The sequence below is a fragment of the Peromyscus californicus genome, unplaced genomic scaffold (genome assembly GCF_007827085.1).
Source record: "Peromyscus californicus insignis strain IS unplaced genomic scaffold, ASM782708v3 Scaffold_6__1_contigs__length_162567912, whole genome shotgun sequence".
NCBI lineage: Eukaryota > Metazoa > Chordata > Mammalia > Rodentia > Cricetidae > Peromyscus > Peromyscus californicus.
The window spans coordinates 99629878-99656078 of NW_026294584.1; the positions used below are offsets into that span (position 1 = coordinate 99629878).

The 26201-nt window shown below is 38.3% G+C and overlaps 1 protein-coding gene across 4 annotated transcripts in view; it reads left to right on the forward strand.

Annotated features, from left to right (window-relative positions):
• The window catches only part of Exoc6b (exocyst complex component 6B), a 519570-nt gene that overhangs the window by 233686 nt on the left and 259683 nt on the right, over positions 1-26201 (forward strand). For all 4 annotated transcript variants that reach the window (XM_052721826.1, XM_052721827.1, XM_052721828.1 and 1 more), the window contains exon 8: positions 9708-9776. In XM_052721826.1, coding sequence (XP_052577786.1) covers positions 9708-9776 — 69 coding nt within the window. The remainder of the gene's footprint in view (positions 1-9707; positions 9777-26201) is intronic.

A 26201-nucleotide genomic window follows, 5' to 3' on the forward strand; every position in this document is an offset into this window, starting at 1 on the left:
TGCTCATAGAATCCCTCTTCTCTCTCTTTGACTGGACTCCAGGAGCTCTGCCTGATTTTTACCTGTGGATCTCTGCATCTGCTTCCATCAGTCATTTCACCCTTTATAATAGCCACAAATAATATAAAATACCTTGGGGAAACTTTACCTAAACAAGTGAAAGACCTGTATGACAATAACTTTAAGTCTCTGCAGAAAAGAAATTGAGGAATGGAAAGATCTCCCATGCTCATGGATAGGTGCTGTGGGCAACCCATACCTACCATTTGTATGGCAAATGTGTTGTTCTGATTGGTTAGTAAATAAAACACTGATTGGCCAGTAGTCAGGCAGGAGGAAGTATAGGCGGGACAAGGAGGAGAAGAATTCTGGGAACTGGAAGGCTGAGTCAGAGACACTGCCAGCTGCCACGATGATAAACAGCATGTGAAGATGCCGGTAAGCCACGAGCCACGTGGCAAGGTATAGATTTATAGAAATGGGTTAATTTAAGATGTAAGAACAGTCAGCAAGAAGCCTGCCATGGCCATACAGTTTGTAAGCAATATAAGTCTCTGTGTTTACTTGGTTGGGTCTGAGCGGTTGTGGGACTGGAAGGTGATAGAGATTTGTCCTGACTGTGGGCCAGGCAGGAAAACTCTAGCTACAGATAGGTAGGATTAACATAGTAAGAATGGCAATCTTACCAAAAGCAATCTAAAGATTCAATGCAATCCCCATCAAAATCCCAACACAATTCTCCACAGACCTGGAAAGAACAATAGTCAACTTCATTTGGAAAAACAGAAAACCCAGGATAGCTAAAAGAATCCTGTACAACAAAGCCACCTCTGGAGGCATCATCATCCCTGACATCAAGCTCTACTATAGAACTATAGTAATAAAAATGGCTTGGTATTGGCATAAAAAACTGACATGTGGACCAATGGAATCGAATTGAAGACCCTGACATTAACCCACACACCTATGAACACCTGATTTTTGACAGAGAAGCCAAAACTGTACAATGGAAAAAAGAAAGCATCTTCAACAAATGGTGCTGGCATAACTGGATGTCAACATGTAGAATAATGCAAATATATCCATATCTATAGCCAGTTGTCACTTTTTAAGTTAAGTGAATTCACATAAAAATTGTGACTTTTCTAACAGAGTCTCTTGCTCATCATAGGAAATATTAGACTGACCCTCAACAGAAAGGTGGCAGAACCCCCTTTAGGACTGCTCAGGAGCAGTTGTTGCTCATTGACTTTATTCTCTTTTTTTCTGAAAATATCATATTGCCTTTATTGGATCTCCATCCAAAAAATGGAAGAAATGAAGAATGTGAGGGCCACATATTTAGAAAAAAAGATGAGAGCATAGTGTTTTATCATACTGATTAACAGCCCTAGGTATTTTCTTTTGTGATATGTTTTTGTTAGGAGAATACAATGTGAAATGAAGGCTTTCTTCATGTATTCCCAATATTATATATTCTTATATAGTCAAAATTAAAGAGGGTATTTATACATGTAACAGGTGGCAAAAGGAGAGTTTATAAGGTTGGAAACTTTAGAGCATGTTTTAAAACATTTTATTTTTTTTGTTTTGTTTACATTCTTTCAGGTACATCAGTTAGAAAATATGATGGGAATAGTATAAAGGTTCTGTTACTTTGAAATTATTTGCCTCAATTATAAAATTTTGCCCATCATTTCAGGTCTTCTAGAAGCTCTCTTCTGTATTTTCATTGCTTATTAGCCCCCTTCCACCCCATGCTAAGAGGCAAATAACCCTCCTCATGGAATGTACTTCTGCCCCCTCCTCTTCATATTTAAAGCCACACCATTCTACTTTTCTCAGATGAACCAGCTTAATTGCATAGGTTTCTTTGTTTTTCTTAGAGTTTCAAATCTTTAGAGAAATCACATGTCCTTACTGGTCACCTAAAGCCTCCACTTTCTAGAATGTGCTGCTTGTCTTCTCTTTGTTAAAACATTATTGAAAGAATTGGACGCATACATTATTTTCCTTTCCCTGAACTGAGCAGTTGCATAGAAAATGGCAAACTTAATTGTATTTGATGGGATTCTTGAGAATGACATTCCTTGATTTCATTAGAATACACTGACCATGTACTTCAGCTTTGGACAGTAATTTCACTGAATAAACAGCTCACATACATATCTCCTAGTTGTTTCAATCATGCCCATCATCACAGATTTTTGCATTCTTCCCCCACTTTTTTTTTAAAAGTAGTTAAGTATCACGCATTGCATTTAATTTTTATGTGGGTTTAGTCTGCCTAAAGGTATTTTAGGGTCCCTTTAGCCTTAGTAGTTTAAGCTGTTGAGTATAAAACCTAGTCCAAAAGGCAGAATTACATGAGAAGGTATATTGAATGAAAATCCCATCTCTGTCTCTATTTTTTTGCCCACTTCTACTTAGCCTTTACATTATCAGCATTATTAGTTTGTATAGTGTGTCTTTTAATTATTTCTAATGCTATATAGCATAACACATAAATATTTTCTCATTTGAAAATATACCCTGAAAGTCACTCCATGTTGGTTCATGGAAATGGTTCTCAATCTGTCTTTTACTGCTGGATAGGAAGGGCTCCTTTTTGGATGTAGTTTAGTTCAGTTCAGTCAGTCAGTCCTCAAGTGGGCACATAATAATTTCTAACATTTTTCTTATAGAAATGTTGTTTCAACTTCACAGTTATTACAGTAGGTATATTAAAAAATATACCAACAACAGTAATGGCAAGGATGCCATGTGGCACATCTGTCAGTCTGAGACACTGATGTGAAGATGTAAAATGGGGCAGTCATTGTGGAAGACACCTTGCACATTTATCTTAAAGTTGTCATATCTTTACTGTCTGGTCCAGTAATCCTCCCTAAGGTGTGATTCTCCATACATCTATTTCCTGTTTTGCTTAATAGAGAATTTTATAATCTTTTCAGTTTTTTTTTCAATTCTTAGTAGGAAGAATGGCATCTTGGTATAGTTTTCATCTTTATCCCTGGAGCTGTGGCTGAAGTTGACTCATGTCTTGTTCATTTTTACAATAATTTTTAGATTACAGAGATGGCCATGAAAGTTATAGTCTCTCTCGTTTTACTGTTATGCCCTATCCCCTGTCCTCCCCTGCTTTCTGCTTTTTCTTCTTCCTCCCCCCTCTCTTCCTTTCTTTCCACTGCCTCTAATTTGTACTTAATTAGGATTGTGTTAGAGGTACAAAGACTGTCTTTATAGTCCTGTAAGATTTTTTTCTATACATTTTTTGTTCACTCTGAGTTTCCTCAGCCCATATCTTTTGTGTTTAGTATGGAGTTTACTATAGGCGAATTTGTAAACAGTCTTATTAAATAAGAAACACAGAGCCAAATACAGGAGTGCAAGCTGTAGAGATCAGAGCAATAGCCACCAACTAACCTTAGCTCACCACATCGCCTATCTTCCCAAGAGAGCCTCTTCCTGTCTAACCTGCACCTTTATTGCCTCCCTGTTCTGCCTTCTCATTGGCTCTTAACCCAGCCACCTCACTTCCTCGTCACTGACTGTCTATACAGACCTCCAGGTCTCTATGGTTGGTACTGGGATTAAAGGAGTGTGTCACCATGCATGGCTGTGTCCTTGAACACACAGAGACTGCCTGCCATGTGATCGGATTAAGGATGCGTGCTACCTCCGCCTAACTTCTGTTTATGGCTGGCTATGACCTCTGATTCTCCAAGCAAACTTTGTTAATATACAAATAAAATACCACATTTCAGCACAAATGAAATATCACCACAGTTTACTGTTAAACTGCCCATTTCCCTAACAATTTTAGTATCTATATGAACTAGACTCTTGTTAAATAAAGACCTTTTAGGTTTTTATTCCACCAGTGTTCAGTTTCAAGATGATCCTGAAGGGATTATCCTTGTATTTTGCAGTGCCTTAATAAGGAGTGGTGATTTTTTTTTTACTGATTACTTTTTTTTATGATTAGTACAAATACTTGTACAACTTAAGTGTTAATCCTTTTAGAGATTTCTCATAAAGGGTCCTAATAATTTGAGAGCATCTTTGTAGGAAAATTGCAACTTTTCAGGATAGAGCTCTGGCCAAAGCTTAGAGCCTCATTATACCCATGCTACTTGTGATTACTCAGGATCCTAGTCCTCCTAGTTCATTGGTAGTCTATGGTGTTCAGTCTCTTTTCATGAGATCTCATGTCCAAATGAATTCTACCCTTCCTTTTTCTGAACTTATGAAGGCAACGTAGTTCAGAAAGCATCCTGGTGAAAAATGTCTGCCAGGTGTTTCCTGGCTTCCAAACATAATATGGGCAGCTTCAGTTGAATCTCTGAAGGCAGAAGCCAAGTCTTTCTAGCTAATCATTTATTGTTCACTCCCTGCAGAAAATGTGTGGTACACTTTGATGACTTCAGATTCATGTAATGCTTAGAAATGAGCTCCAGTTTGTGCACTTATTTACTTATACCAAGAAACTACTTTGTGTGAAGTGGAAATCAGAAGAATTTTAAAGGTGGAAAATGGCCCAAGTAATTAGTGAGAAACATAACGAAATTCCTATGAGCCTCTATTGTATTCTTTTTGCTCAGTCTATTTTGTTCATCTATTTTGAAAGGTTTCGTAAGAGAAAACTAAGTGAGGAATGTGTACAAGGATGAGTGAGAGCAGGTTTTTGTGTATGTGGTTGTCCTCTGGGGCAGATGCGTGAACAGCAAGGCTGGAGTGGACTAATGTTTTTCTGTGTTTATGAGCAGTGTAGGAAAATCATAGTCCATTTGTTGCTTTGGGGTGCAGGGAAGAAATTAACTCTCTCTTGTATTCAGTTTCTCTTGCATAAGACTGCTTATCTAGCAACAAAGCAGGAACATTTTTCAGGTTAGATAAGTTTGTTCACAGATTTTTGTTATTGGACAGGGTCTTAAGATGTAGTCTAAGCTGGTTTCAAACTCAAGGTCCTTCTGCCTGAGCCTCCTGGGCATGCCAGGACATCAGCCTTAACTAGTTTTCCTTAGTGAGTCTTAAAACAAAGAAAATAGACTCAGTCAGACTCTTTGTGGGGAAGGGAAGATTCACATCTGTTGAAGCTTGAGTTCATCACTTGCTTTAAATCAGCAATTTTCTTTTATGTGTAATAGTGTCCTCTTATGCTTGAGGAAAAGAACTTCCATCGCTAATTTTCCAATCTCAGAGACTCCCTTTTACCTGAAGCAGGGTGTATTAAATAAGGGAAAGATTGCATATAAATCAGATTCTGGTGTTTCTCAAAAATTTTCATGATCAGAAATGTTCTTTTCTTCCTAACTGTGAGATAGTCCACAACTTCCCTAAATCTTCAGATTTTCTACAAGAGATAGTCTATACATAGATATAAGATCATTTTTAGGTGTTATTAATCTTGTTTATACATTTGCTTTTCTTTTTTTTTTTTTTTTTTAAAATTTATTTTAATTTATTTTGCAATACAATTCAGTTCTACATATCGGTCATGGATTCCCTTGTTCTCCCCCCTCCCGTCCCCCTCACCTTCCCCCCAACGCCCCCCCCCCCCCCCCCCATTCCCATCTCCTCCAGGGCAAAGCCTTCCCCACAGACTGAGGTCAACCTGGTAGACTCAGTCCAGGTAGGTCTAGTCCCCTCCTCCCAGGCCGAGCCAAACAATCCTGCATAGGCCCCAGGTTTCAAACAGCCAACTCATGCAATGAGCACAAGATCTGGTCCCACTGCCTGGATGCCTCCCAAACAGATCAAGCCAATCAACTGTCTCACCCATTCGGAGGGCCTGATCCAGTGTGGACCCCTCAGCCATTGGTTCATAGTTCATGTGTTTCCATTCATTTGGCTATTTGTCCCTGTGCTTTATCCAACCTTGGTCTCAACAATTCTCGCTCATATAAACCCTCCTCATTCTGGAGAGATGGCTCAGCCGTTAAAGGCTAGGCTCACAACCAAAAATACATTTGCTTTTCTTAACCTGTATTCTCCTGTCCTTGAGTAATTTTTGTCCTTTGAGAGTAGTTGTGTGTGATGGCTGCTGATGCATTATCATATGTAAGTGTTGGTTAACAAATATTCTGTAGATGAAAGTTGGAAAGCCTTGGCTTGGCTGAAACTGTCTTTATGAATGTGAAATGGTAGTAGCGTGAAGCAGTAGCCTCCCTGTCTACTTCTGTGTCATGCTTCGGTCACTGTGACATCCCTTTTAATAGCTGTTACTTGTTTTGTTAAAAAGTGCTTGTGTTTCTTGCCTTATGTGATGTTACCTGGGAGCACAAATCGTAGCTGTACCATCTAAAATCTTCCCAACTGTTGCTTGTTGAGAAAATTCTGAATTTTTGGCTGGTGAGAGGTATTCACTTTGCTCTTGGAACTGTGCAGGCAATTAAGCAGTTGCTGTCCTTGGTGATGAAGTGATTTCATATGAGTTCTTAACATTAGACACAAAGTAGGGTCGTGCCCTGTGTACTGTTTATGGTCACCGTTGGTGTCCTCCTAGGTCTATTTGAACTTGTAGAAAAATGCAGACTCCAGGGTCTTAATGTCTTGAGTTCCTGACTGCCAAGCAAAGGAAATGTTTAACTATTTTAATCATGTTGTTGTAGCCCCAAAGAAAGCCCTTATAAGAGGAAATGACAGCGTCCCACCACAAAGTTATCTCTTATCAGTTCCAGTCTCTGTGGATAATGATTTGTCAAATTTGGACATGTGTAAAATGCAAGGGCTCTGTTATTTATTTTGGAAAGGAAAAGTTAGATGAAGCAGATAAAAAAGAGTCATGGCTTTTGTTAAGAGACAGAAACCATTAGAGACAGTCATTGTTAGCTTAGGAAAGTGTCCTTGGACCCCTCCCTGATGAAACCTAAGTCTGCTTGAGTCATTCTTTGCAATCTGAGGGGAGGGCAGGCAAAGGAGGGGAAGGCAATATGAAGTCTGCTCTGCTAGAGCAGAATGTGGACCTTCAATTGGACAAGTTGTGGCTAGTGTACTAGGGCAGCTGCTTTTGTCCCCAGCTCTCCTTCACCCGGTGTTTTAGAGTTTGGAAACTACATTCCATCTTGCAGAAGGGTGACATTCCTTCACGCAGTGCTTGTTGCTCTTCTCCTCTTGCCGTCTGTAGATGTAAGTGATTCTTTTTCATTAGGAGAAGCAGAGAAAACACATCCAGCTCAAAGCAACATGAGTCAGTGCATACTTGTCATGCCTCTCGCCTCACAGCACTCTCAGTCTCCTCACAGTGCTCACTCCTAGTGTGCTCTCAGAGGGGAGCAGGGAGGAAAAAGGCTTCTAAATATTGGGCTGTTTGTGGAGGGAGGGAGAGGTGGTGAGCTGGAGCCTCTTTTTGTTCCTTTCCTTTTTGCCTAGCTCTCTTTGCGATGCTTGTACTCAGGAGAATTTATCTGTATGTTAGGTTTTGGGCCAGGGAATAGTAGAGCAAATAGCTATACATCAGGACACTGTAAACAGTCAGAAGACAGTCTTGCTGCCAATGACAGGAAAGAACTGTCACCTTTCAAGATATACCTTTTAGAAAACGGTAGTGAAGATAGACCAATCCTAATCTATTAGCAACAGAATGCCTTTCCTAGTTGCTGAGGGGCCTGTAAGCTAATTTGTCACAGCTCTCTAGGGAAATGCCCCTTACTATTGCTGTTTATTCTGTAAGGATGGCTCTGACAAGTCAGTGGGCCAAGGTTCTGCCTGAGGACTGGCTTCCAGTGGTTTCCTTTTTGAGAGGAACTGGCTCTGTGACAGAGTGATCCTAAGCAAACTGTATGAGGAACCTGTAAAAAGAGGCTGTAGCTGAATTTGCTTGTCAAAATTAGGCAAGAAAAGTTCTCTATACCTTTTATATATATATATCATAAGTAACCACAATTATTCTAAATAAGTAATCTCATTTCCTGTATAGATTCATTTTTACTCTACATGTTTCCTTTGTCTTTTTTCATGTGTACACATTGTTTTTATGTGGTTTAAATACCATTGTAAATCTTTAAATTTTTATCTTTTGATGTTGTGTTTTATATAGCTTTAAGCTCTTGTTTTCTGGCAGACAAAGTTCCCTAAAGTTTTCATGCTGCCATCATATGGAGGTGACTGGTCACTTGAAATAAGAGACCCCATGGCACAGAGTGTTTTGGCTCCTACAGCAGCTATTTTGCTTGCAGAAGCCTCCTCAGCATTCTTAGAGCTTAAAAGTGGAGACCTAAGATTCACCTGGTGGAGCAGAGCAGAAGGCAGTGTGCCAGATGGTTCCAGCCAGGGAGCAGTACAATACTGTAGAACAAAGACCATTTTCATTGTGAGAAGAGTCTTAGTTAGAGAAACTGTGTCCCTAAGAAGAGATAGTGTTTGCTTTATGAAAGAAAGGGAATCAGCACTGTAACCATGAGTCACCTAACTCAGCTTAGATGTGTCCGCTGTTTTTGTCCTGGTCATTTATATAGTTACCATTGTGACAGGAAAAACCAGCTAGATCTTTATTGTAATTACTTATGTACTTTGCTTCTTTTTGTTTCATTTTGTTTAACATGTATTTTCAGGTCCCTGTTAATCTTGTTGACTTTGTGTATGACAAATGATAGTTTTCTTTCTCATTTGAGAAAATTTCGATCAAAGTTCGTTTGGACTTCCCCCTTGTCAAGTCACCTAGCAAATTCATAATAGTTCTGAGAACTGATTTCAGTTCTTACCTGATTTGTACGTTTTATTTTGATGTTTAAGTTTAGTCAATATATCATTCATTACTCTCTTTAAAGTCTGTTGAGTAACTTCTTGGTTTGGCTTTTCCATTTGTCATCTCATTTTTAGTACAATATATACTCTTTTTTGTATCACTTCTGTATTTTGATGAAAAAGACTTAAGCATTGGAATACTTATGCCCTTTAATAACTGCCTGGCCATTAAAAACAGTCGTCCTGTGTAGCACATTTGGCTTTGGCAACTGAAACTTGGCTTTTATGTAAACTCTATACATTTTAGAAGTTGACTTGGGTCACCAAAGTCACAGCCCCATCTTTACACTTTCCTTGGTGGCCCTCGGCTCAGTGTCTCTGAAGATAGAAAAAGCAGTTTCTCTTTTCATCTCTGTGGGACTGTACCACATGGCCCCTGTCAGCACAGCTTGTAACTAGAATTAAAACTAATTAAAACTTTTGGGAGTGCTCTCTATCTGTCTTTGTCTCTGTCTCTCTCTGTGGTATTTTTGAGACAGAATTTCATGTATGTAAAAATGACCTTGAACTCTTGATGTTCCTGCCTCCTCCCAAGCTCTAGGATTACATTACAGATATATGTCTTGCTTGGGAATGTGACTTTTTAAAAAAGCTTTATTTTTATTTTTTATTTATGTGTATGTATGTGCGTCTCTGTATGTGTATGCCATCTGTGTGTGGGTACTTGGGGAGGTCAAAAGAGGGTATTGGATCCCCTGGAACTGGAGTTGCAAGTGGTTGTGAGTTACATTATGTGGTGCTGGGAACTGAACTCAGGTCTTCTGAAAGAGCAGCAAGCACTCTTAATTGCTGAGCCATCTCTGCAACCTGAGAACATTGTTCTTTTGTTTGTTTTGAATTTCCCTTTTAGAATATAGAGCTGGCTTTGAAAACAAATCACTGTTTGAGTACTAAAAATAAAGTTAATGCAGTTTCCCAATAATAATTTTATTTGATATTTTGTAATTGTATGCTTCTAGGTACCTGGGGCTCAAGACTTGGTGGATTTCTCTCCTGTATATCGGTGTCTGCACATATATTCTGTTCTGGTGAGTCTTTACCTGACCTTCCTAATAAGGATTTGTATTGAACTCAAAATTCTGATTATTATTATTTTTTAATTTGTTTTAAGCAAAAATTTGTTTAATGAGTATTAACTAATTCCCTTCTACTCTTTAATTGAATCTTGTTTATATTTGACTTGTAAAATGCTATATAGCTGATGACAGCTCAAACTGCTGCCATCAGTAGATTGTAAGTTATAAGGAGGATAGTTACATGTATTCAGATTTCTCTGTTTCTAATCTAGCGTATTTAACCTAGAATAACTTACTTTTTATACATTAAAGTATTTATGAAAAATACTTACATTTTTTGAGAATTCCTTTTCTGCTATAAAACACTAGGAAAAGAAATTTTCCAAAAGGGCAAGTCTGTGATATTAATAGAGTCCTAGGAAGTGGCTATTTCCTTACTGTGGCCATCCACCTGCATGCAGAGGTACAGGTGAACAGAGCCTGGTGGGTCCTGAGTACAGTGTTTGTACATTTGAATTTCTTTGACTGCAGGTATAAAATTGTGCTTTTCCTTATAGATGCATTAATCACTTCGTACCTATTTCTAAACCTTGGTTAGTATTTTATTTTGAGTTTCCTTTTTTTTCATTTTCTTGGAAAGAGAAATTTCAGAAATTCTTTAATATCAGTAGTTGATATTGACAGTTTAGGATATTGTAAACACCCTCCAGTTTGCCTCTGTACTGCAAACTGTGTTTATGTTTCTTGAAATGGAAATCTTTAATTTTGAGGTAATCAGTCACATCAGTTTTAATCTTATAGTTCATAATATTTGAGCTTCCATAAAACAACCAAAAATAAACCTAAACTAACACAAACAAGCAACCATCCTGCCAACCTCAAACCAACTCTCAAACCAAAGCTCCTCTGTTCCAAGATGACAGTATCCCCTTGGATTGTCTTCAGCGTTTTATAATTCACACTGTGCTGATGGAAATGTCATTACCCATATACAGTTTTTAGTACTCATTTGTGTCTTTTCTGTATGAAACCGATTGGGATATGTGTGGATAGCTAGGTTTGTGCTTGAAATGGTTGCAGTATACCAAAATGGAAGTGCATTCCTGGGGTGATAATAATGTGGCAGCGCTGTTTTACCACTGTGTGCTGCCTTTTATAAGCTTTGTTACGTTTTTATGAAAACAGAACAAATTTGTCTCAAGTGGGAATTCTAACTCAGTAGTAAAATCATTTACGTACACATTTACTAGCTGTGTGTATTAGGGTGGTCTAGCACACTCATATATGAAATGGGATAGTAATTTCCTGCTTAGTACAGTTATTGATAGTGAAATAATGTCAACTCAGTCCTTGGCAAATGATTGGCATTAAATAAATGGCAATTGTCTGGTTAGATGATGTTGTTTCAGATGCTGATATATAGATACAGCACTAGTATTTTCAGAAGCATTCACTGTGAAGTAGAGACATGTGTATAGGAGGTCCAGATTCTTATTAACAAATTGACAAAATGTATTTCTTAATTAACAGTGAGCATATAGGCTTAAGTTATATGAGAACTAAAGTCTGCTGGTTTAGAAATGATCACATTAGAAAACTGTCTAATTGGAATAAGACTCTACACATTAGTATTTGAAATGGTGACATATTTGATGCTTACAAATTCTCTGTAACCACGTCTAAGGCACTGTTTCCTTTCTGTAGTTTGGAAATTACAGCTAATGATTGGAGGAACTCAGGTCTAGTGTTTTGGAATATAGGTTTATAATTTAGATACTCCTGTTTTAGACTTATGGGGACTCTGAATAAAATCTAACACCAGTTTTGCTAAAGGATAGTGAGAGCATGTGTAACCTGGTACTGAGTTCATAGAGCTGAGGATGTAATCTTGTTACTATGTAAAGCTGTGTTCAAGTCAGCTGTGCACATTACTTCATGGTAAAGTACAGTTCCTCACAGTATTAACAAGAGTATTTAAAAATGTTACTCAACATGAATATTTATTACAAAGTTCTCATTTTCTAATATGGTTAACATTAATCTTAGGCCTTGAGAAAAAGAGCATTTGGGAACTGAAGAATGGAGAATAAGACCTTAAACTATATAGTAGTAATTCCTTCCATTCCAATATGGTTTTTATTTCTTTATTCTGATCATTTCCAAAGTGCTTCCCTTCCCTCTTATCACTCTTTGAGTGTGTATCTTGCGGGACCTGGACTTTACTGATCATTTTTACCTCTCATCTCTTAATCTAATTTTCTTCCTTTACACAATGGTTTTCTTCCTCTCTGCCTGCCTGTCGGATATTGCTGCCTACTTTGGTGTTTGTCGGCTCATCTTCTTTGTGCCCTTTAGTTTCTCAGGGTTCTACCTGTGCCCCGCTGTTTCTTGCTGTTGTTAAAAGGTGCATGTGCTGGGACTGAGCATGGGCTCAGTGGTAGAGTATGTGTTTAACATTGTGGGAGGCTCTGGGTTCCATCCCCTAATGACAACAGCAACAAGCAAAGAAAGAAAGAAACCTACTGCACTCAACCTTTTGGAGAATCTGCAGGTAGTAGAAACTTAGTGTTTTGATGTATCTCTCACACTTCACTGCCCCTACAGACTCCTTCTGAAATTTCAGTGGTCTTGAAGCCATAAAAAGATTGTTATCACCATACTTTCTGTCTTTCCTCAGTACCATATCTACACCTGTAGATTTTGTGACTATAATTGAACTTTATCTTACGCTCCACACCATCATAAGGCCTCCATTCACTTCATCATAGCTAGTGAAAGCATTCTTCTTAAGTATTCCTTCTACCCTTGATCTCAGACACTTAACTCCTGCCATAGTCCTAGTTCTCTCTGGCATGTGTTACCTGCTTAATCCCACTGGTCATCTATCTTATAAGACACAGAAATAATGAAGAAATCATATCCCATGGCTCTTTAGAGGTCTTTCACATTTCTTGCTGCTTACCACCTTGCTTTCAAATTCTGAAGCATGTTGTGGTTGTGGTTGTCATCCTTTCTGCACACTAGCCCTTCTACCTCAATTACCACTCCCATTTCATTGTTTTTCTTTTTTCATGGTTTCATTTCAGTTTCCTGATTCTTACTTATTTTATACCTGTCTTCCAACAATTTTTTTCAATATTGCAAACTGAACTCAGTGAATTTGTTCTCTACATTTGTATAGTATGTGGTTTGTCTCTGTGTTTATTGCATTAACCATCATATTCACGTGTGTTCTCCTTCATCAATAAATGGGAAGCCCTTGTAGGACAGGTATAATGTTTATTCAATCTGGTGGGTTTTTTTCCTTTTTTTTTCTTTACCACTTAGTATGAATACTATATAATAGTCATTTTTTTTATTGTAAAAGATAGCCACCCTTCTTTTGACCCTCAAGCAAATCCAATCTTCTCATCTCAGGACATGCTATTCAATGTCAGGGGCTTTATACAGGGGAAAACAGTTCTATTGGTATTCAACAGAAGGATCATAACACAAGTAACAAAAAGTTCTAATATTTTGTCATTTACAATAGTGTTTATCTGAACTTTTGGCCTGGAGCATAACAAGGCACACTTTGAATAAACATGGCAATATTTATTATTTTTAGTGAAACCGACCTTCCATTCACCCCCCTTTATGGCTGTGCTGCTTATAAATTCCCAAAGGATTATTTGAAAAATCCTACTTATATCTGCCAGCCTTATCAGTAGGGCAGAAGTTCATGTATTGTAACAGGAGGTCAGATTTCGGTCATGGTCTTATAGATGGGGCCAAGCACCTGTAAATTCTTCCTTTGGTGACTAAAGTGAAGTACAATATCAAACAGGCAGTGAGACTTTTCTAGGAAGTGCTGAACTTTGGCAGGAAGGGCAAAGTTTGGTGGGTGGAGGGGAGGAAAGAAAGTGAACAAGGGTCAGATAGTGGCAGAGACGTGGACCTTGATATAATCCTACAGTGGAAGTGTGTGGGAGCAAAGGTAGATGCATTGTGTGGAACTGTTTTAAACAATTGATAGGGTTTAAGTCTTTGGTTTACAACTTAGAAACATACAATTTAGAGATTGGCAGGTGAAGAAATAAAATGTCACAGTCATTAGAAAAAATTTTTTTAAAAAGGAAAAAACAAGCTCAAAGTCCTCCTGTTAAGGAAGTGATGGATAATAATAACTAGGGTTCTTGTACATTGTGCATTGTTCCTGTAAAGATGGATGGACTGTCTGTCTAGTGAATACGTAAATGAGTCTGTCTTGCATATTTTGTGAAACCTTTATTGACCCAAGGTATCTGCCATGTTTATGAGTTCCAACTTTTAAATCAACTTCAGTCCAGACAATTTTACATGTACATTAAGCTCCTTTATATACTGAAGCATCTTTCTAAGTCATCTTGAGGTTAGCTATGCTAACTTATCCTATGAAGAGCATGTAACAAGACGCTTGGGTGTCATTAAGGGTATGGAGAAGAGCAAGCCTGCAAATATATCCAGACCCCTAGTTCCTGGGTTTCATTTACGATCTTCTCTCCTAGTGGCATCGTGGTCTCCAATGAACTATATTATATGCTCATTAACAATTTAAATTCCCACATTAAAAATGTTGACAAAATGTACACCTTTGATTTATGTACTTTTCTGCATGTGTGTTATGTCATAATAAAAAGTTTACTTTCTGGATTCCTGACATCTTGGGTAGCAATTATAGCAGTAATCTAGATGTTAATGCACACAGCAACTCCTTAGTATTACATGAATTTTTTTTTTTTTGTTTTTTTGAGACAAGATTTCTCTGTGTAGTTTTGGTGCCTGTGCTGGGTCTTGCTCTGTAGACCAGGCTGGCCTCAAACTCACAGAAATCCGCCTGGCTCTGCCTCCGGAGTGCTGGGACTAAAGGTGTGCACCACCACCACCACCGCCCGGCTACATGAATCTTAAGAACTGCAGTTCTGTCCTTCAGGAGCACAAGGAGACTGTAGTGGAATATAGGAGAGAGTAGAGAGTGTTGCTCTGTATAGTAACATTACTACAGAGGCTCTAGCAAGTGCAGTTTTCCTGGGTAAGGTGGCTCTGAAAATTTGATGAAAGTTGTGATGTCTTTAACCCAGGTGAAATGCACATACATACATTTAATTTTTTTTTTTTAAAATAGTTTGTTGTTATATAATCAAGGAGTCTTCAACTTGAAATCCTCTGCCTTGACCTCTGTGCTGGATTACAGGCATGTGCCAGCATGCCTGGCTGTACATATAACACTTTGACTATACTGTCCGGGTTTCTTTCTCCTTGACTCTTATCCAATGACCTCAAAAGAGCCCATCATCTAAATATTTGGAATATTGACTGAGTCAGGTTGCAGCTGTCTGCTGAGTACAAATCTGTGCCCTAGAATAGCTAATGCCAGGTCTTCTTGAGTATCCTTTGTGTTAAGCCCCTGGACAGCTTCTTGCCACCTTGGTTTTTCCTTAGATTCAGAAGCCTTGCCCAATCTAACTGTAAAACATAATTTTCAACAGTGACCCTGTTACTGTGTCATAAATCTTGATTCCCCAGGGAGCCTTTATATGTGACAAACTGATGACCTGCTTTTCTCTCGAGAATATGATAGCTTCTGCAACTAAGCTAATAGTTGTTTTCTGACTACTTGTGTTAGAAAGATCAGAACAGAGGTTTAGAAATAATGATGAGAACCGTTAGTAAGTAAATGTGTTAAGTTTCAGTGTATTTTCTTGTTTCTCAGGAACTCTGCTGTTATTAGAAGTGAATCAGCTTCAGGGCTAGAATTTTCCCATTTCTTCTCCTGTGCTAGCAGCTGAGGATGAGATAGAGTAAGATGGATAGGAACCCTCTTGGAACACGCTTCTCTCACTGTTTTTCTTCCCTACTTGGGTCAAGATAGTATGTGACTTCCCAATCTTAATCTTCAGATTTCATATGGCCTACAGTGGTAGCTGGGGAAATGGCAAAGCCATGGGCATGTACCATCAGGTAACAGGAAGGAAAGAATTTGGAGACTAGAAATAGTTATCAATATGAACAGTTCCAAGTGACACATCTTCTTAAGTGTTAAATTTCTTAATAAAATTTGTTAATGAACTTTGATAGAAGTTGACTATTATGCTAAAACACTTTGGAAAATAAATAATTGAAGAGTTTATGACACTATTGGATTTTTACTGAATGAAATGATTAGTTTTATCAGTCTCACTTATTCTCAACCTCTTGATTCTGTAAAAACTCTAAGACAGCAGTAAGTGACAGATGAAGGCTCAGCTTCCAACAAGTCATTTATAATGCTACTTCTAAAGCTTAGGGAACATTGTGGAGGCAAAGCATGTAAGAGCTAGAAGAAGAAGGGCAGTGAAATTCCATCCTTTAGACAAGACACAAGCCATGTAGTCACTGACTCAAAGAAGCTGTTATTACTTGTACTAGTCCTATACAAGACAAGCCCCCTGAATAGCCAGTTGTGAATAGGGGAGAGGCTCATGGCACCCTACCTCTACTGCTGAACTGTAGGCTACTGATGGACTCTGAGGAAGGGAGAACTGTTTCCTCTAGTTTTGTATGCTGTATCATACCCACCAGTTTCCAGTGGATTCTTTCAACCTCAAGGCCACACCGAAGGCCCAAAATCAGAGGAACACAAACAAAAAGATATGAATATGGGAAAGAGATTAGTAGAATAGATGATGGGAGGGTAGGATGAGAGCAGTCAGAATGCATTATATACATGTATGAAATTATCAAAGAAGTGTGGATAATAAAAATATCCACCCCTCAAAGCTATGTTTTCTTAAAACTAGCATATGTGGCTGATAATGCTGAAAGATATAAAGATGATTAGAATAACTTTGCAAAAAGTTTATAATATAGTTGGTCTAGAGAAAAGCTGCTTTCTAAGAGACCTGGAGAGTTGTTTCTAAAAAAATCCATCCTGTTTATTTGAAGCATGTTACTTTCCCTTGGGAATCAAGAAATGGGCAATTGCATTCCTAATGGAAAAGCTTTCCTGGGTAGAAGGGAAGTGCCATTTGCAACTCTTTTAGAATAGCTTTGTTTTTGTCTGTTATCTGTTTGAACTGTTTTAACTCTAGGTGGCTTTTAAGCATTAGGCCCTATTCTACTTGGTCTACTTCTTAATTATTTTAATTTTAGTAGACTTTATTTTCATTCTCAAAACATTCTTCTGCATTACTACAGTATCTAGGACACATAGGAGTTGCACCTTTAAGGAACCATCTTAGATAGAAAAGAGTTACATGCATTCTGCTTTCTTTCCATTTTTGAGCTTGAGTACATCTGAGTAGTAAGAACAAGTATGTATTTTTTTTAGAGTTTTTTTTTTATGTGAAAAGTTTTCCCTGAAATGTTTAGCAGCTCAGAGGCTATTTCTGACATCTTACAGGTTCCTGTCACTCTCCCGCTGTATCTCAGGGCCTCAGAGAACCACTGACCCCCCAGTGCCTGGTGAGTTAGATAGGCGTAAACTGCATAGATCATAGAGAAAGAGCTGAGGGCAAAATACTTTGTGTGCTGCATTGATAAGGGCACAGGAAGAACATTTCTAGTGATAACTTTCCTGCTGTATAGACTAATGGGCTCTGGTTTGTAGTAGCTGTAATCCAGTTTGTTGTAATTGTCATAATGCTCTTTTAACCCAGTGACCTTATTACCCATGGGTATATCTATCACTTGGCTTTGAATAAAACAACAGACAAAGAAAAAGAAAGAAAGAAAAAAATGAGTTAAACAAGAAGCTTACTTGTAGATAATTGAACTTTTCAAGTGTGCTCACTTGTGTGTTTTTATGTATGTTAAACAATGATCAGCTTTAGACAAAATATTATGATGACTTCAGACTTGAATAAAGCAAGCAAGAAGTAATTCATATTACATATGACACCTAATAATGCTAAATACAGTTTAATCTTAGGCTTAATATAAATTTAAACTGTGTGTTTCTCATTATTTTCAGAATAAAGTAACTTTCTTACCTGGTCTGAGTAGTCTACGTTGGACCCTTGCCTTATTTCTACCTATGCTTTTCTTTCTGGCTGCTCATGTATGTGCTCCCCTCCACAGGGTTTTTTTTTTTTTTTCCTGAATGTAGTCGGAACTATCTATCTTCCTTTGTGTTTGTTTATTATTATTATTATTATTATTGTTATGTGTGTGAGTTGTTGGTTTGGGTGTGTGCATAGGTGCATGCATGTGGAGGACAGAGACTGAAGTTTGGTGTGTTCCTCCACCAAACTACAATATGGAAAATTGTTTACCTTTTGAGACAGACTCTCTCATTGAACCTGGAGCTCATTGATTTGTCTAGGCTGGCAGACTAGATCTCCAAGGATCCACCTGTCCCTGCATCCCTAGTGCTGGAATTAGCCACATGCCACTGTGCCAGACTGTGTGTGTGTGTGTGTGTGTGTGTGTGTGTGTGTGTGTGTGTGTGTGTGTGTGTTGGGGGGTGCTGGGCTCAAACTCAGATCCTCATGCTTGTGAGACAGGTACTTTACAGACTGAGTCATCATCCCAGGCCTAAATTCTTCCTTTTGACAACTCTTCGAAATTATACTGCCTTTATACCATTACTTGGCTCTTTGGATTTGATATTTGTATTTTACCCCCATCTCAGATAGCCTGTGCGAGATCTCTGACATATTTTTCTTCTTTTTCATATTCTATTTTTTCTTCCTACAATCTATTTTGGTTCTGTCAGATTTCTTTGAAAATTTTAAATTTAAATTTTTGTTATCATGTCTAAGATGTCTTCTTCCTGAATACTGATTTTTATATTGCTGTGGCAGTTTTAATATCATGGGTGAGGGATATAGCCAAAGTCTGTAACTTAACCCACAAAGCACACATAAGAGACAAAAGGAATATCCTTTTGTCCTATGGGGAGTTAGTTTATTGAAGCAGTTATGTAAGTGACTACATCACAATGATCTTCTCACCAGAAGCAAATTCCATAGCTGAAGTTCATACTTATTTATGGTTCATAGTAGCAGATTTCATAGAGAGTGGTTTTTTTTTTTTAACTTAGAGGTAGAATGGGTTTATTTTAAATTTTGAGAACATGAAAAGTCTAAGTTTGGGACTTGGTAGATTTTGTACTTCCTTAAATTCTTATAAAATAAAGAAGCCACAGTCTAGTACAGTAGGTCTCAACCTTCCTAATGCTGTGACCCTTTAATATAGTCCCTATGGCTGTAGTGACCCCCCACCATAAAATTATTTTATTGATACTTCAGAACTGTAATTTTGCTACTAATATTAATTGTAATGTAAATATCTGTATTTTCGGATGGTCTTGGGCAACCCCGGTGAAAAGGTTACTTGACTCCCCAGAGGGGTCACGATCCATAGGTTGAGAACCACTGGTGTAGAGGTTGTCATTTAGGACTTTAACACTGGAGTGGATAATCTTACTGCTGAATCCAGACTTCCCCAGAAAATATATGCATGGTCCATCTTATCATACCTCAGCTTCTTATTTAGAGCTTCTGGATGTCTTAGAATCTGTGTTTTTCCATATTGTAGAATAAACTAACAAACAGCTCTGAAAGAAATGAGTGAGTAATGTGTCAGATACCCCAAGAGGGCACTGTTTGAAAAAGCAATACAGACCACACAAGGGCTTGAAGTAAACCAGCAGCTAAGATGACTGAGTTATTTTTTGGTTGAGGTTTACATAGTTCATTAATCTGTTATATGGAGAGATTAATTAAAGTTAGAGATTTCTCACTGACTCTCAAATAAAATATAAGAAGTACTTTATTTTTTAAAGTACTGTTTTTTTCTTAATTTGTTTGTTTTTGAGATAGGAAAAGTAGGTCATAGATTAGGCATGATACATACACTTGTAATTCTGGTACTAGAGTCTAAAGGCAATATGGGCTACACAGCAAAATTCTCTCAAAAATTTAAAAGTGAGGTTGTTTATGAAGTCCATAGCTGTTCAGGTTATATTTGAGTGCATTTACCAAAAATCCAGTTTAATTATTTAAGCTGTGGATTTTATTGTTTGTGTACTGGCCTTTTTTTTTTTTTTTTGGTTTTTCGAGACAGGGTTTCTCTGTGTAGCTTTGCGCCTTTCCTGGAACTCGCTTTGGAGACCAGGCTGGCCTCGAACTCACAGAGATCCGCCTGGCTCTGCCTCCCGAGTGCTGGGATTAAAGGCGTGCGCCACCACCGCCCGGCTTTTTTTTTTGGGGGCACAATTATTTTGAAGGTGCTAGAGATCCATCATGGATAAGATGTCAGGTAATAAATAAGACACTTTTGGATGATGTGAGTGCCTTAAAGACAAAACAGAGCATAGTGGGGTGAATGACTAGGAATGGAGGAAGTGCTGATTTTGTTTGTTTATATTTGTCTGTCTAGTCTGGTTGAACATTATCTTCTCAAACTCATCATATCTTTATGGTGGAAGCATTCAGAATCCTTCTAGTGGTTTTGATTTGTTTGCTCATGATCTTGCTTTGTAGCTCGGATAGACTTAACTCACTCCGTAATCCTCATTGGCCTTAAGCTCATCATCACCTTGCCTCCCTCTGTTAAGTGCTGGGATTACAGGTGTAAATCACCATGTCCATACTTGGACCTTTTTGAAATGTGTAATTCTTAATTGTATTTCATTCATTACCCTATGTTAGCACCCCAGATCTTCCTACTCTTGTTGACCATCCCTTTGATACCCCTGATCAGCCATACCCATCTATTCTCCTTGGCCTCTGGGAACCACTGTTCTTCTCTCAAGTTCCATGGGATCAGCTTTTTATACCCTATATTGAGGTGAAATCAGGCAGTACTGATGCTTTCTTCCCGGCTTTTTGTTTAATGTAATGATCTTCAGGTCCACCCATGTCAAAAAGTAATCGAATTTCATTTATTTTTATGGAGGAATGGTTTTCCATTGTTTATTATTTATTTGGTTATTTATTTATATGAAAGGAAAATTAATCTTTTCATTAGTTTATGAGCACTTAGATTATTCTAGTTTCTTAGATATTATGAATAGTGCTACAAGGCATGTTGGAGAACAGGCAGTGCATCAACACTCTGGCTTCGTTTCTTTTATTTATGTCCAGTAGGGAGATTGCTGAATAGTCTGGTAGTTCCAGTCTTTGAAAAACCTCTTTACTGGTTTTTCACCATCTGGGCACTGGCCCAGCTTCTTGTGAAATGTGACTGGGCAGGGGAGTGAATGGGAATACTTTCTATATTTTAGGCTACCCTTTTAAAATATTTCATTTTTGAAGAGTTGCCTTTGGTACAGACTTTAGCTCTGTTGTCCACAATCTGTCTTATGGAGAGCAAATGAATGTGCTGCTGTGGAGAGGACTAGATTTTCTGTCTCTTCCTAGCCTCTGAGACCAGTTTCTTTTGGTCTCCCTCACTAGTTTAAAAAAAATACCATTAGCATAAAATCATGTCATTTCAACCAGCAATGTACACCACTGAGCAGGTCCCACAACAGCCGTACCCCAAGGAGTTGTGTCTGATTGCTTGCTTCCGTGATCTGCAGTCTGATGGTAAATTTTTCATTAGCTGTCGTCACATCTTTAGGAGGGCCTTGAACACACCCTCCTGTGGTTTCTTCCTTTTCGGAACTTCAGAATTATTTCCTTTGTCCATTGCATAATGAAGTAGCTTGGCTTTATGGATTGTAATAGAATGTATAGAAAAGTGAGTTCATAAATATGGGTAGTTTTATTGGAAAAGAATATGAAATATGTGGTTGGAGAGATGGCTTAGTGGTTAAAGAGCATTTACTGCTCTTCCAGAGGACCCAGGTTCAATTCTCAGCACATGACAGCTCACAACTCTCTGTCCTCCAGGTCCAGGGGATCTGACTCCCTCCTCTGACCTCTGCAGGCACCAGGCATGCACATGGTGCACAGACGTACATGCAGGCAGAACACTCATATCCGTAAAATAAAAATACATAAATCTTTTTATAAAAAAGAACAGGAGACCTTGAATGTATTACTAATAAGCAGGCCTATGAATGAAGTGGTGAATCTTTGTACATGTGCATACAGGCATTTACAAACTGGGATGTAGGACAGGATTTTCCATACACTGGACTGGTAAATGTTGAGAAAGTTCACCATGGGCTGCCTGAATTGGTGTGCATTTCTGTAAACAGAGGCACTGAGTCTATTTAGATAATTCTGCATGGGTGTTTATATAACTAACAGCTTTTATGTAGAAGTAATATCTCCTGTGAGAAAAACAGCAATTTGTGCTACTAGCCTGGGAACATGATGGTTTCTGTGGAACAAGGGGTTTGGGTTCCCTATATTCAGGGATCCTTATCTCCAGTACAGCTGTCTTTGTGTGAGATGTGACCTGGACTGTTTTACATGTCCTATGGAGCTCAGAGCTATGGGAAGGAGAGCAAGTATAGGCTGATATTCTGGTTTCTGCTAATAATAAGACTAATAATAATAAAGTCATTTGTTTTAGATCTGTTAGCTTTCATGAAACTGGAATTTATTAACTTACAGTTGGGAAAAACCTCAGACTCATCATGATTATTTATTTTTTGGTAATTACAGTGGAGGTTTATATAGGTAGGGAGCATTAAGAAGGAAGGAGATAATTTTCTTAAAACGTTTCCCAAAGATTATTTATTGCTCAAAAGAGAAATAAGTAATTGGTGGAACATATTCATAATATAAGAGGCTCTGCTTGTGTGGGCAAGAGAGTGTTCAGGTCAGGATGGTGGGAGGGGTATTTTTGTGGGTGCTGAAGGGTAGGGGGCAGAAAGGTATATGGGGACAGGAAAAATAGGGGAAAGCTTTTATTTTTTTCTCAAATGTGCTATGAAATTAAACTGTTCTTAAAAAAAAAATCTTAAGCTGAGCATGTTGTCATATACCTGTAATCCCAACTGCTCAGGATAAGATAGGAAAATTGTGAGTTTTAGGCCATCCTGGATAATAGAGCAAGACTTCTACCTACTGATAAATAAATAAATGAATAAATGAGTAAATAAATAATCTAAAGGTAATTGCACAGCACTTTCGCCATTTACTCAAAGTTCCCATCACAGTTGAAGCTAATGTGAGCATCATGTGCTCCTGTGTCCTAGTGTGCTTCTCTGCTGCTGAGATAAATCCTATAAACAAAGCCAACTTGGGGGAGGGTGTTATTTCATCTTAAAAGTGACAGTCTGTCATTGAGGGAAACTAGAGCAGGAGCTTATGGCAGGAACTGAAGCAGAGATCATGGAGTAACACTGCTTCCTGACTTGTTCAGCTTACTGAACCTGTCCAGGGGTAGCATTGCCAACAGTGAGCTGGCACGTCGATCAGTAATGAGATGTTTGGAAAAAAGTGTGTGTGTGTGTGTGTGTGTGTGTGTGTGTGTGTGTGTGTGTGTGTATGCATATATATGTGTGTATATACATACATATATGTATATTTGTGTGTGTATCAATAATTAAAAAGATGCCATGAATTTGAGAGGCAACGGGAAAGATTGGAGGGAAAGAGGAAAGGGGAAATAATGTAATCACATTTTAATTAAAAATAAAAAGGAAAGAAGACTAGAGAGATGGCTCAGTGGTTAAAAGCACTAGCTGCTCTTCCAGAAGACTGGGGTTCAATTCCCAGCACCCACATGGCAGCTCATAACTGCCTGAAACTCCAGTTCCAGATGATCTGACACCTTCATGCAGATACACATGCAGGCAAAACACAAATTTGCATGAAATAAAAATAAATGAATTATAAAAAATAAAAAATAAAATGTCTACAGACTCCCACAGGCTAGTCTGATGGAGGCATTTCCTCAGTTGAGGTTCCCTCTTTCTAGGTGACTCTAGTTTGTATCAAGTTGACAAAAACTATGCAGCTCATTCAGAGTGAGATGTTTTGAAAGGGAGCAAGCATTGCTTTTGTATTATCATGTCTGGAATGTGTCATTTCAGTTTAATTGTGAGGCAATAACTATCATAAATCATTTGCTGGTTAGTTGTCAACTTGGCACAACCTAGACTTATCTGGGAAGGGGTAATCTTAATTGAGAAAATACCCCCATAAACTTGGCCTGTAGGCAAGTCTATGGGTTATTGTCTTGATTAATGATTGATGTGGGCAGGCTCAATCCACTGGATGGTACCATCCCTGGGCTGGTGTTCCTGGATTGTATGAGAAAGCAGGCTGAGCAAGCCAGTAAGCAGTGTTCCCCTATGATTACTTTACTTCCTGCCTCCTTGTTCCTGCCCTAACTTTCCTCAGTAAGGGAGTGCATCCTGACAGTTATTAAGCTGAAATAATCCCTTTACACCCCAAGTTGCTTTTGATCATGGTGATTTATTACAGTAATAGAATCTCTAAGACAAATCCCAAATAGTGATATTACATTAGTTGAGACAAGTGCATTTTCATAAATGATAAAGAAAAGCTGAGGAAGTATTTTTTAGATGAAAAGAAGCCAAGGAGACATGACAGCTGAGCTAAGACATTGCCTAGACCCATGATTAGCACTTGAGTGTGAAGACTGGCTAGGAACTGTGTTAGACTTTTTATGGCCATCAGTTTTTATGACAACTACCGCCACCCCTAACCCCCCTTCACTTCTGTGCTTAAGGAGCACACAGGCCCAATAAGTAAATGTGTAAATAAAGTACACAGCAGACAGTGGGAAAGGGCTGACCTTTGTTCTAGACTGAATCCCCCTACTTGGGGGAAATATGCTATAAAAGACATTGACAAAATTGGAATGTGGGCACTAGCTTAGGAAAGTGTCAGATTTTCTGACTTTGGTACTAGTTTGTGGTGATAGAAGACATCCTTATTTACAGAAAGTGAGCAGTGAAATACTAGAGGTGCAAGAAGCTCAGGTATGTGATTTAAAACAATTGTAGTCTGTGCTCAGTTGACCCTTGAAGTCTGTAGATTCTACATCTGTGGATTCAGCCAGCTACAGATCTAGAACGTATATTACAAGTTATATCTGTATTGGACGTGTCCAGACTCCTGAGTGTCCTCATTCCATAAACAATTCTATATAGCAGTGGTTCACAATGCATTATGCTTTATGAGTAATGAAGTGATGATTTAAAGAATATAAGAGAATATTCACAAGTTCTATACACATACTGCTTTAGTGTGTATAAAGAACTGGAGGAGCTGTGGGTTTTGATCTCCATAAAGGTCCTAGAATAAATTATCTGTCATACTGGGTGATGATGGTGTAGGAATACATAACAGCAAGCTAATCTGGATAAATGGTACATTGAGGATTTGTGCCATTCTTGGAGTCCTTTTCCATAAGTTTCTGTAAGTTGAAATTATTTCCAAGTAAAAATTTAAGTGTTGATTTAAAAATGTAAATTTTTATGTATATTAATAAAAATTCAGAAGGAAAAATATTTAAGAATTTGTAGCTCTGTTAGACTCTTTTTGGTAGGTACCTGTAACGAAAAAAGAGAAATTAACCAAAATAAGGGTTGAAAATGAAAAACTGATCAATGTAATAAGGATGCCTGTCGACATCATCCTTGGCCTAATCTGAATCACTTAGCTAACAAGAAGCTGTAGTGTAGGAGCTGGAAGTTCCAGTGTGGTCTGAAATGAGGTTGGGAGCCACATTTTCCAGGCTGTGAAACACAGGGTACCTTGTTTAGTCAGCACAGTTTAGGTCAAACATGGTTATGAAAAACAGATGAATTCTGGTGATCAAGTTGTACTTTGACAAATATCCCATTGTTTGAAGATGCAGTAATTTCTGAAAAATGTGAACAGCCCACACTGCCAAGCTTGAGCTCTCCCTGTAACTCTCTTGCCTGCTCACAGAGGTCTTGTCATCATAGGGAGTAGGAATAACAGGGCAGAGAAGTGTGTTAGATGCTCTACTCCCCCTTCTTTTTTGTTCCCTTTCCTTTGCTTTGTGGCAGTCAAGTTCTGGGCAGGCTGTTTAGTCAGCTGGAGGTCTTACACTACCCTGGCTCTGGAGACAGCTCCCAAGTCTTAGTTTTGTGGCTGGATAGTGTGTGTGTTCTTATAAAGTAGATACTTTGAGTTTATCCCATCAGTAGAAAAATGGCACTAAGAATCAGCGGCACTGTTGTTTTAACTGGCTCCTCTAGTTGTGGTCAGTCATGCTTTCAGCTCTGCCTTTTCAGTTCCCACCCTCAGAGGCTCTTGCCTAGACTTCTGTTATAAACCTTAGAAACCACAGTCATAGAGTAGGAGGCTAGAGACCACTTCACAGTGATCCAACCTGTTTGGTGTGAGGCTGAAGCTTTTCATGTATTCACTTGTGTTGGACTGTTTCTGTTGTTTCAGGAATCTGTGTTACTCATCACTTTGTTTATTAAATATTTATTGTATACGTAAAGTCTGTAGATTGCCTGGTCCATGCTGGTGCCTTTTGGTGTAATTTCTTTTCTGGGTAGCCCTTTGCTGTCTATTTTGTAGTCACTAT